The sequence below is a fragment of the Trachurus japonicus genome, chromosome 3 (assembly GCF_045865225.1).
Source record: "Trachurus japonicus isolate A0001 chromosome 3, Traja_1.0".
NCBI lineage: Eukaryota > Metazoa > Chordata > Actinopteri > Carangiformes > Carangidae > Trachurus > Trachurus japonicus.
Window position 1 is genome coordinate 39,165,876 of NC_140909.1, and position 13,219 is coordinate 39,179,094.

Sequence of the window (13,219 nt, forward strand, 5' to 3'; positions counted from 1 at the left end):
GTTGGGGTAGATTTATTTCTCCGAGTCCGAGGGGGAACCCCAACATGAGGTGGCGTTCGATTGCACTTTTTCAAGTAGAAAGTCAGAAAAACCTGAGTTCTGAGTTGAACGCAGTATTACAATGTTTATTTCTTCGTGTGTTGTGGGGGCGTGTCAAGCTCACAGGGGGCGGTGAGGTCATGGTCCAAATTGCAGGTGGGCGGGATTAAAGAACTTATTGATGTCGATATTTCCAGGAAGTAAGACCAGACCCCAACAAGGCGTTTGGTGAGAGTGTGGGGAAAGGAGGTTTTAGATGTGATGAGTGACTCACTTTGGTGTCTCCTCTTATTCCTGCATCTCTGTGACTGTTTAAATACACAGAAACCTACTCAGGGTGCTGCCATGATGTGAAACCAGGTGTAAAAAACACACACATGGTGTAAAATATATTTTCTGGCACAACTTCTATAGACTAATCCACATGGTAGGTGGAACAGATAAGCCGCTGTTACCATTGTGACATTGCACATGTAAATCTGTGCAACAAAGCTGACTTTCATCGTTTGCCAAAGAAATATGAGCGTGACATCCTGTAGACCTGAGACACAGAGAACACGGCTAAACCAACACTTTGAAAGCAGATCTGGTTCAGGATCAGCCGCTGTGCTCACCTGCAGGAGCAGACATGTTGGCTGAGCTGCTTAGCCCCTGCAACATGTCGTCTTCATTCAGTCTGGAAAAAAGTTGATCTCTTTTTTTTTGCTGCCTCAGCTTCCTTTGATGCTCCTGTTGCCATGGTGACCACACGCAATATTAATAGTGCTATTGATTTTTTGGAAGTTTTGGCCCAAACTCCTAAGAGCTTCTAAGAATGGAAACTTTACTAGAGGCGTTTTATGATTCTATTCTTAATATGTTCTGTTTGCACACAGGTGGGACGGTAACAGAGCACCATATGAAATAAACCAGGATAAAAGAGTGAGACTTACCAAAAGCTGTGCTGCGGTTGGTCAGTCCTGAGTAGGCGTTGCCGCTGGGAGAGGACGTGGCGGGTGATGACAGGGGACTGTAGGAGGCTGGGTCCGTCTGGTAGCTGTGGCCAGAACCGATGCCGAACGGACTGGACTGGGCTTTACTGGACTGGAGAGCAAAGATACTGGTTGAATATCACTCTACTATATGAACAACAAAGTTGATTATATTGTATTCTTTTTGAAACAAGAAAAACTCAAGTTTGAAATTTGAACATTCGTTGTAATTAACAGTTAAAGGTCCAGTGTGTAAAATAAAGGCAAAACAGTGACATCTAGCATTCCGATTTATTATGGTATTTATCTATTAAATCATTTTATTGTTTATTTATGAACGTGAAACTCTTAAACCTGCTCTCTCTCTTATAAGGCTACAAAAACCAAACAGATTTTATTCTATAGCAATTATACACTTATACAAATACAGTATATTCATGGGTAGTATATCAGATTTTGCCAATTAACCTTGACAAAAATTACACACTGGACCTTTAAAATCCATTTTTTCACACAGTGAAAGAGAGTTGCTTTTGAGCCTGATCCAGCTGTTGTACAGCGTTTATGTATCAGTTTCTAATCAGCAGTTTCTAGAAGCAGTTTGCAGTTTGCAGAAATATAAAGCATCTGTCTATGTTCAGGTTGTCAGAAGGTCAGTGTTTTGATCCCAGCTCCTCTGCTTGATGTGTTTAAGTGTGGTTACTGCATCCCTAAACGCACTAAATGTGTATACACGTGTTGTACATGTGAGTTGAAGCTGAGCCTGACTCGCCCAAGATCATCAGATACAATATTGAACCTGAGCCGCCAGCGCCACAAGGGTGGTATTGTGTACCAGATAGATAATCAAAACAAAAAAGAGGTCAAGATAAACATGCCAGAGAGAGGGGAGTCACAGTGACTGCCAGGTAAAAACACTGCAGCTCTATCCATGGTTCTGGCATGGAGCGGAGACCTCTCTATCTCCCATTGGTCACAAATATACATTTTAACAGTGGAGAAAGTCTTGAAGAGGCTGAGTGCAGGCGATCACTGTCTGCCCACACACCGCTGTGACACAGACTTTCTTTCCTCGAAAGCCTGATATGAACCCAGCTTTTTCTGGCTGGGTTCAGGCTCAGGCTGAAACTAAGAACTCTAATGTGTGTGTACTAGGGCTGCCCCCGACAAAAGATTCTCTTGGTCGACCAATAGTCGTCATTTATGGCAATTAGTCGACTAATCTAAAGTCGAGATTCAACAATCTGACTGCAGCGGGGACTGTTCATGGATCTATGGCACAGCTCCGTGACACCACTGTGAGACTGACGGCCGGTGAGCTCTTTGGACGGGGACGGGGCTCACAGCAGCACCCGCCAATCGTTGAAAACAGCAGCGATGCGTGCTTTCATGTCGGAGTCTCCAAACCAGAAACGTCTGGAACAACATCGGAAAAAGTTGCTTGATAAAAAGCGACCTACCGTGCCGTGTAAAAAACAAAACAAAACTGACAGTGAGTGAGTGTCACGACTTCCTGTATCTGGCGCTTCAAATTAAAAGCCCTATAGCCTTTCATACAGTTCAGTCATATTGATTTTGACTTAATTTTGACAAGGCACGGCTCCAAATGTTTGTTTTGTTTTAAGGCCACAACATTACAGTGGTCTTCCAGACTTCAGAATAATCTACCTGGAGTGAATGGTTGCCTGTTTTCGATTTGCCAACACGCTGTCTTGCTGGATGACACTTCATTGACTTGTGGCAAAAACTGGTTAAACAATCATGTGTGGTCTTGCAGTGGAGGAGGAGCAGCACACAGCAGGAGCTGCAGGCCTGTGGCTATTAACTCAGCTCAGTGGTTAATGTGCGTGCAGAGTGTTTTGGTATTCAAGACGTCATTTTCCAGACTGATGCGTCTTTTACTTCAAACATCATGTCCGACCAAAACAAACCCGTCCTGGTGCCATAACAACCGGATGCTTTTGTGGCACAGTAAGAAGTCTTCCAGGTCCACTCATTGTTTTTGAGAACATTCGGAGCAAATGGGCTTTTCCAATATTAGGCAACTGCACTGGAGAACTTCCAGGTTTCCAGGTCACATGGAAACCATGTAGAAGTTTTCTCTCATATCATCTGGCTCCAGTGATTGTGATGCAGTTAGAGCCAGTCGACTGGAGTGACCTGACTAGTGTGTGTGTGTGTGTGTGTGGAAGACAGATGAGGCTGTTAAGAGACCTATCCTCAGCACATTCCCTTAGCTAGATTGTGAAACGCACACACATACAGACACACACAAAATATGGCGAAAAGACAAGTCCATCTGTTAACAGACACCGGGGACGGGAGTGGAGGACGCAGGAGGAGCAGAGGAAATGAGTTTGGCAAACATGGCAACTGTGGAGATTGGTGACTTTATCATTGAGACAAGGTTTCACTTGTGTAATAAACACTATTTGTGCAAGTGTGTATGTGTATGTGTGTGTGTGTTACCTGTCCAGAGAAAGGGGGTCGGTTTCCTGACCATGCCACCTGGCCTGGGTTGAGCTGTCTGGAAATCTGAGCTAGATTCTGATTGGATGAGCCTGATGGCTGAATGTCGTTCACACCAGGAACATGGATCACAGAGGAACTGTGTACACAAACAAACACACAAACACACAGACACACACATGCATACTTTGTCAGGATACACTACTCCCCAAAGACACACACTGCTATCATGACAAACATCAGAGCAGGTGAGTCCACATCACTGTCACGCACCTGAAGCTTTTTCCGGAGTGTCCCTGCTGGAAGGGAGAGCTCTGGGAGTAGAGCTGCTGGCCTCCAGCTGTAGAGGAGGGAACCATCATCTTCTTATCTCCCGCTGCACATAAACACAATGGGGTCAGCGTAATAGAAATAACAGCGGAGACAGGTAATAAAAAGAAATATGAAGCTTTACTTTCACTCTGTGTGTGTGTGTGTGTGTGTGTGTGAGTGAGTGTGTCGTACAGCCAGAGATGCCAGTGTACATCTCAGCGAAGCGTGGGTCTCTCTCCTGGGAGAACAGGGCTTCTGTCTTGTCGATGTTCTTCCCTGCCTCATGGACTCCTCCACTGCTGACACTGGCCACAGGTACCTAAAGGAGGGTGGGGGATTGAATCCACACAAGCACAATAAATCTCTTACAGTCATTCACGCAGCTCGTGGAGCTTCAAATAAATTGCACAAAATCACATCCGACTGCAAAAAAACTTAACATTTTTCATGTTTTGCAGGATGTTAATACAAGGTCATTTCACACACAGCTTTCTCTGAAGCTTTCCGGCTTTCAGATTAGATGATGTAGTCATTACATCCACTTATTTCAACTAGACATCATAGAAATCTGAAGGCAACTTCCAGCTCAGGAGGGCTGTAAGGAGGCTGTGAGGAGGCTGTGAGGAGGCTGTGAGGAGGCTGTAAGGAGGCAGTGGGTTACCTGGGAGAGGTCGTAGGCAGTCAGTCCATCTCTCTGGTGAACCTCCAACTCTGCCTGCTGCTGCTGCTGGAGCTGCCTGCAACGACACAACACGCCACGTTTACTGTCAGCATCTCCACATCACTGACTCCCATCTGCATTCATTTTAAATATAATGTCATCTGATGACTGTACAATAACCCTCCAGTAGATGATGAGTAATTCTGAGAAACAGTGGAATACACACTGACATCAACCAATGAACTCAGGGAAAAGAAATGCATTAAAACAACATTCACCCATTTTTCACATTTTTCTAAGATTGCTATAGTCTAAATTTTGTTTTTGAAAAAAACATCATCTGTGAATGTTTTCCATTATAGTCTCCATCAGAAAAATAAGCCCTGGTTTGAATCATGGTCCCTGGGAATGGAGAGTGCACACAGTGCGAGAGGTTACTGATGCATCAACTCAGCATGACGCTGATATTTCAGTATCAATTTGGGATAATTTTTGGAGAGCTGACTTTGGCTGATGCTTTTATAAAATATGAGCCTCCACATGAGGAACACAACAGAGATGACGCAGATTCTGGTGATGGCAGCCAAAGAGCTTCCTGAATCCTGACTGAAATAAAACTACATCTCATCAGATGTCAAGTAAAGTGAAGAGAGAGTCAGGACTCCATGGATGAAGGAGTGTATCAAACGACTGTGAGTCCATCTCTGAGATGACAAGCGTGATGAAGGAGACGGTGCAGTAGTGAACAGCTGTTGGTGCTGCTTGTAAATCTCTGGCCTTGATAAAACGTTTACAGACCTGGGCAGATGTTGGTGGAGTGAGACATTAATTTGTGAGCACAAGTTTCTAATTCTAATTCCACAACACCTGCATCACGTTTATATTCGCAGCAGCTACATTTACATTGTTATGCAAATTATTTCTCAGAGACAAAAAATATTATAGTAGATATGAAACAGGTTTTTAGAGAAGCCCTGAAAGATAAGGGGGAAAACAATATTTCTGTAGGTTTTACTTGAGCCTGAACAGTTTTATGGAGTGTGTGGATGTTTAGTTCCTGGCTGTGTTTCCAAATGGCTCAAGCTCCACCAGGTAAATCACCAGAGCCTGAGAAAGACATTCTTTTTATTTAGTCTCAACAAGTTTAGGCACAACAAGTCTGTCAGGCACGGATATAGACTGGACTGGAGCAACCACCGGACACATCAGCAAAACAGTTACCCACAATTCAAACTTTCAAAGCTTTCAAATTCAGCACCTAACAACTTGTCATGTCACTGAGCGGACTGTAGAAGGTGGAAAGTGTTACATTTGGTGACCAAACCGTATCAGTTCTGACTTGGGCGATGGGAAAGGGGAAACCTTTTCCATTTGAAGATAAGCAGGCTCAAACAGAGACCTTATCAGAGCAGCAGGGGCCAAACAGCCGTGCACTACAACACGTACTCCCTGGGCCTGGAGTGAATTCATTTGAATTGTAAAATTAATTTAACAATCAAAATAAGCAGAACATTGTTAATAAATGACAACATTTTAACTGAGAAGAGCAGATGGGAGGTCTGAAAGATTTGGGGAATTTATGATATTGCACAACAAGATTTTATAATTGTATTTTCTACAGAGAATGGAATGAAACTAAATATGACACATATTGCCAGTTACACAGCTGAGACACAGCTTATTTAAAATAAGTGATCACAATGCCATAAGTTCATCATGTCAACTATAATTACAGACAACATATAACTCCTATGAATCAAATTATATAGTAGTAATCACTAAATATTATGCATTGTCTTTGGTTATAATTCAATCATGACAATTTCAGGGCCAAGCATCCCTTATCATGACTTTACCAAATACATTTCTATCACTATTTAGTTTGTACTGTCTCAGTTATCGTGATCATTGCAAAGCAGCTCCTCTGGCCCATGTTACAACATGGATACAATGGATAAAGACATCAGCTCTGAACATGACAAGTACCATTCAGTGACAGTGATGCACTCTGATGTGGAGTCTTGTTTCCTTGTATCTGACAGATGGGGGTGCAATATGTTCTCTTCCTCTAGTTTTGGTTCTGGTCTTAGCCACATTCTGAACATAAATCTGGGCACGGCTTCTGTGATGTTGCCCACAGGTTCCTGCAGAGTGACACTGAGGCTCAGAGTGGGCTGCTCTGCTGTCACCGTCCTGGCAGCGGCTGACTCCTCCAAACTCCCGGCTAATCGTTTTTCTTGCCTCTGTTTTCACTTAACACACAAGCAGACGCTCTGAACTAAAATTAAATCCAGACTGACCAATTCTTCCACATGCTGTTTTCAACGAGTGCAATCATGGAAGAGCTGGTTGTGACAAAATACAGATTCACTTGGAATCACTGGAATTGTTTTGGTTTTGAAGTTGAATAAACCGGGAGCCAGGAGACCAAAAGTCTGACTCCTAAACTGATGAGTGTTTGGTGATTTTCCCTTGTTTTAAAGACATTTTAATATCCGCTCAAAGTCAAGCAAAACAGCAAAATTGAGCTTCTTTCGGACATGACTCCGACTACCAGGCAAAAAGACAACCTGTCGCTGCTCCTCTGCATACAAGAGGGGAGGATAAAGTAAGAGTAAGAGGGCCCGAAAATGCAAACTCTGTGAGATGTTTTTAAAGTACTGTGGTTGGCAGCAATGACACAACAAAACTTAAGTCTGAAGCTTTAAAAGAACATTTTAAAGCCCTTCTCAACTCCCTTAAAGCAACAAAAATCTGATTGCCATCTGTGGACCTCTACCAACCTACAAAAGGCATACAGAAAAATTCCGAGAACAAAGGGAATGGCGTGCTCGACTCTAATGTAAAAATAAAACTGGGTGCCGGCTCAAAAATCAAAATACAGAAAAAACTGAAATAGCAGCACTCACAAAGTAAACTTGAAATATTTATTTAACGCACAGCAGTGCCTGACGGACTCGTTTCAGCCCTTGGCTTTCTTCAGCGTATGATTGCTGAATGGGTGTGACCCATATATATAACCTCTCGGACCTCCCTCGAAAACACCAGCTGATAATCAATCAATCAAAACACTTAGTCAACAAATAATCATCATCACATGACACAGAAGATTATGCTACAAGTGGCCAATAGGTATTTGAAAACCTACACCATACTTAATAAGATGGCCACACTACATAAAGTCACATATTGGATCAATATCACGTGGTGAACAATACAAGATCAAATATGTCAGATCTAATGCATCGCATAGTAAACACTAAGTGTCAAACATCTTGGAATAATACTTAGATAAGAATAATAGGTTAAAAACGGTATACAAATATTAAAAAGAAACGAAAAAAATCGAAAAAAACGGGAAATACATGTAAATCCACCAGAGTCCTCTAAACAGGGATCCTTAGTGGTGACCCATGAAAAACTATCTAACACTCAAAATCAGGCAGATGAAGCTGCATACTCGAAACCAACGGCCTCCAACATAATTAATTTGTCAAAGAGGCAACTTGACAAATATGAAACTTCTGTGTTGTCTAGAGGACTGTCTTTTGTGCCCTCGAAAGAGGCTGACTCTTTCACTACAAAGATTGAACTGTTCAAGTTTTTTCGTACACTCAAATTGAAATCTTTTTTCTGTAAAGACTCTACACACAATTCCCCCAATTATGGCCCGGAGCGCAGCGTGCTCCCCAGGAACGTGTCACGGCCAGACGGGGTGAGTGAGACTGAGGTACGCATGGACAGAAAATTTAAACCTAAGAGTTCATTCGTTCCCCCAGCAACGAATGTTTCTTTACAGACATTTTGCCGGCTGGTGGAAAATGATGTCTCTGTATTATTTTCATTGCCTGATGTGAATAAATGTCATTCTAACTTAGCACCACAAGAGAGACGGGCTCTTCAGGTCCTTTCTAAGGATGAATCTATTGTGATACGTAAGGCAGATAAAGGAGGCGCAATTGTGTTACAAAACAAAGACTCCTATAGCACTGAAATTATGAATCAATTAAGTAATGCTGACTTTTACACACCCTTGAGCTATGATCCCACATTGAAATTCTCTGGTGAAATTAGAAATATTCTTGACATGTCAGTCACTAATCAACTTATATCACAAGATGAACACAAATTCATGATGCAGGACCATCCCATACGTCCTATTTTTTATATGTTACCTAAAATACACAAAAGCTGCCAGGAACCTGTTCCGGGGCGCCCCATCGTATCGGGGATTGGGTCTTTAACGGAGCCTATCTCCCATCTCCCAATTTGTAGATTTTCATATTAAACCTCTGGTAACGAATTTACTTTCTTATGTACGTGATACCTCAGATTTTCTAAGGAAGTTGAAATCTGTGAGTGGCATCATTGACTCCGATTGGCTGTGTACTATGGACATTGCGAGCTTATACACGAATGTGCCCCACAAAGAGGGACTGGAAGCTCTTCACTATTATTTAAATTCAAGGGAACGACAAGTACCAGCCACTGAGCTGTTGTTAGAATTGTCTGGAGTGGTCCTCACTAAGAATTACTTCAGGTTTGACAACACTTTCTATTTACAACAGCAGGGGGTCTCTATGGGCAGCCCGTTCAGCCCTAATTACGCAAACTTATTTATGGGGAAGTTTGAAGAAGACCATGTATATCATAACAATCCATTTGTTGATCTTGTGAAATGCTGGTTTAGATATATCGATGATATCTTTTTTGTGTTTACTGGCACAAGAGAAGAACTTGAACTGTTCAAAACATATCTTGACTCTCGTGTTCCTACCATCTCTTTCACTCTGGAGGCTGACAGAGAAACTGTATCGTTTTTGGATGTGAATGTTAACAAATTTGATATGTTACAGACCTCTGTTTTTAGAAAGAAGACTGAACAATTACTTGCACTTTTCGAGCTACCATCCACATAGTCTGAAAAAGAGTTTACCTTATAGTCAGCTGCTAAGAGTAAAGAGGATTTGCAGCTCCGATGAAGAATTTGAAAAACAGGCAGAAGTGATGTGCATCCGGTTCCAAGAGAAGGGATATGATCGGAGCCTGTTGAATGCAAGTCTGTCCAGGGTCCGATCAAAAGATAGGGACAGTCTGCTGATGTCCAACCCCCCTCCTCCTAAAAAACGGCCCCTGATTCTATCCACTACGTTTTCTCCCATTTCTCTGCCAGTAAAACAGATAGTTAAAAAACACTGGCACATTTTATCCAGTGATCCTGTGGTGCGTCAAGAGTTTACTAACCATCCGGTTTTTGCCACAAAACGATCACACAACTTAAGTGACAAACTCGTTAAAACAGATCTTTATGTTAAACCTAGTCATTTCTTGAGTTCCCCCACCCCGGGCAATTTTCCCTGTTTGAATTGTATAAGCTGCAATGCGATCATAAAAGGGGACCATTTCTTGCATCCCCACACGGGAAAAAAAATTAAAAATCAGGGACAGAGTCACATGTCGGTCCACACATGTGGTTTACCTATTAAAATGCCCTTGTGGTCTATATTATGTTGGTAAAACAAAAAGAGAACTGAGGATTAGAATATCAGAACATAAAAGCAACATAAGAAATGGGGATGAAAAATCTCCGGTTGCCAGACATTTTAATCAGGCCGGCCACGGTGTTTGCAGCCTACGGTTTATGGGGATAGAGACAGTTAGACCATCCCCGAGAGGAGGGGACAGAGAGAAGAAACTTCTACAGAGAGAAGCTTACTGGATACATCACTTACAGACCGAATTTCCCAGAGGCTTAAATGAAGAGCTGTCTTTGTCCTGTTTCTTATGAATGTTGTGTAAATTTTTCTAGGTATTTATGAATTTTGTGAATATTGTAACTAATTATGTGGATGTTCTATGACCAGCGAACAGGTCTGCGTACACGCATTGAGCATTGTTTGTATGTGGTTTTGTTTGTCTGCATGCAGGTGTTGAACAATGTGAGTATGCAGCTTCATCTGCCTGATTTTGAGTGTTAGATAGTTTTTCATGGGTCACCACTAAGGATCCCTGTTTAGAGGACTCTGGTGGATTTACATGTATTTCCCGTTTTTTTCGATTTTTTTCGTTTCTTTTTAATATTTGTATACCGTTTTTAACCTATTATTCTTATCTAAGTATTATTCCAAGGTGTTTGACACTTAGTGTTTACTATGCGATGCATTAGATCTGACATATTTGATCTTGTATTGTTCACCACGTGATATTGATCCAATATGTGACTTTATGTAGTGTGGCCATCTTATTAAGTATGGTGTAGGTTTTCAAATACCTATTGGCCACTTGTAGCATAATCTTCTGTGTCATGTGATGATGATTATTTGTTGACTAAGTGTTTTGATTGATTGATTATCAGCTGGTGTTTTCGAGGGAAGTCCGAGAGGTTATATATATGGGTCACACCCATTCAGCAATCATACGCTGAAGAAAGCCAAGGGCTGAAACGCGTCCGTCAGGCACTGCTGTGCGTTAAATAAATATTTCAAGTTTACTTTGTGAGTGCTGCTATTTCAGTTTTTTCTGTATACAGAAAAATTCCCCAGAAAAAGCCTTCTTGGCTAAAAATTGCAGTGCAGAATGGATTGGTCTCCATGTCCTTTTTGATTTAATTCTTATGCTGTTTTTACTTTTCAATCAAACTATAAAGTAGCCTACTTTTATATCAAATTTGATTGATTGACAAAGTTGTTGCCACCGCAGTGTGTGTTCAGATGGAAGATGAAGTTATGGACAGACAATATTAATTTAAACTTAAACTTAGGCATTTCCAAAAGGAAAATGCGTGTGAATGCTGAAGACAGTTGAATGCCATTGCTGAAACAATGCTGAAAAAGCTGAGGAAATTGCTAAAGCAATGTTGAAAAGGCTGATGCTATGGCTGAAAAGTATAACTTGCAACCTGCGAGATGAATGGCTTTAGAAGAGCTAAAAGTAGCAGAAATGTTAACATGGGAGAAAATAATGTTAAAAATCCTGCAATCCAAGCTGAACAGTTGATGAACATAGCAGGAGATTTTAAATAGAACTTGTAAGCAGGAGGTTAAATTACATTTATGATGTGTAAGGTGAAGACTGCATTTCCTGAAATAGTTGAGAAAAGAGCTGAACAGTTGAAACAAAAACTGTTCAAAAGCTAAACTGTTGAATAATAGAAAAGTTGGAAAAGCCTTCATGATGTGAACAAACTCAAATGTAATAAAAACACATTGTTGAAGAAGTTTCAAAATTCCCCTGAATTAGCTGAAGAGATCGTTTAAGCAGTGCTGAAATAGCTTAATCAATTAGCCTACAAAAAAATTGTAAAACTGAACTGAAGATAAAGTACAATAAAAGACTGTTGTGTCAGTTGGTACTGCAGTGTGTGTTCAGATAGAAGATGAGGGTATGGACAGACAGTGAAATTACAACCCAACTCTAACTGTTTGTCCCTGTTTAAATTGCTCTTTAAAGGTTAATTATTTACCAAGTTGAATTCTGAAGGACCCAAAATCAACCATCCGTGATGGACTCAGCCAATCGCTTACAGTTGATATATCACCCAGTCGCTCAACCCTATAATGCATGTCCTGTGAAGCACATGAATACTTCCAGGGCCAATACATCAACCTGCTTCCTCTGTAGTGAGCAGACTGCATATAACCAGAGGATGCTCACAAATGTGACACAAGCGGCGTCCAAACATGCAGCACCTGAGCACACACAGATGTTCACTGTGCACACTGAGCTGCTGCTGCTGCTGCACCAATTCAACAGATTAATGTGCACTTTCAACAGGATAAGGCCTGCAGTGCTTTCACATTGGACAAAACATACACGACTTAACATGTGCACGCATGCAGACCCGTACAAAGAGGCGGCGCTCAGACACTGCCGATGTGGAGCAGAACCTGCAGAAAAAGCCATCTGCTCCTGAACTTTGTAGTTTTCTGATAAACGAGATTCATTTTTTTTTTATAGCGAGCTCATAAATCTAACACATATTCTGTTAATACTGCGCCTGAGGGAGCTGCTGGCAGTGATTCATGCTGGTAACACACACATCCACACACGCACCCCACGTGACTGAGAGCTATTAGCCGTGTGTTTACATTAGTAATTGGTTGGGCTCGCAGCCGTCCTCAACTGATGATGACAGCTGAGTGCACATTCACATGAAGGGATGTGTTCTTCACACCGACTCACGGTGCAAAAAGCACCAGTGCATGATTGACTGGTATTTTCCCGTGAGGCACTGAGCCTGTTTCCTTGACCACGCCAGTTTGGTAACTTGGTGACTCGGTGACTAAAATCATACATATAGACCTACAGAATATCATGGCAAGAATAATGAGATCAGGACCCCCTAGTATATATATATATATTATAAAATAGTTTTTTTTAAAAATATTATTTTTATATTAAACTGGTCCCAGTGCCTTGTATAAATGTACCGTGTTATTGTGCATTCAATAGTAAGCTTTTCAAATAGGTTCATATATTCCATATGCCATTTATAAACAGACTTTGGAAACTGATACCAATGCCAATTTAAACAATGTCTTTCAATTGCATGATAATCATGCAGACTGTTCAAATTAATTTGATTGACGGATTGTTTCTATTTTATATATGAATGAAAAAATATTTTAAAATTATTTAATCAGCCATACATTTTGTGACCACCCCTGAATGGAAGATTTGTTTCTCGATGCTTCATTTAAACAGCGCGACATCAACAGGTCACAATGTAAAAAAAGGTCTATAAATGTCTGCATATTGCAAAGCATCA

The 13,219-nt window shown here is 41.3% G+C and overlaps 1 protein-coding gene across 2 annotated transcripts in view; it reads right to left on the reverse strand.

Moving 5' to 3' along the window:
• arnt2 (aryl-hydrocarbon receptor nuclear translocator 2) overlaps nt 1-13,219 on the reverse strand; it is a 98,493-nt gene that overhangs the window by 15,114 nt on the left and 70,160 nt on the right. For both annotated transcript variants that reach the window (XM_085772540.1, XM_085772534.1), the window contains 5 exons: nt 4,453-4,528; nt 3,984-4,110; nt 3,753-3,855; nt 3,480-3,618; nt 972-1,122 (listed from right to left, as the gene is read on the reverse strand). In XM_085772540.1, the coding sequence (XP_085628666.1) occupies nt 972-1,122; nt 3,480-3,618; nt 3,753-3,855; nt 3,984-4,110; nt 4,453-4,528 (596 nt within the window). The remainder of the gene's footprint in view (nt 1-971; nt 1,123-3,479; nt 3,619-3,752; nt 3,856-3,983; nt 4,111-4,452; nt 4,529-13,219) is intronic.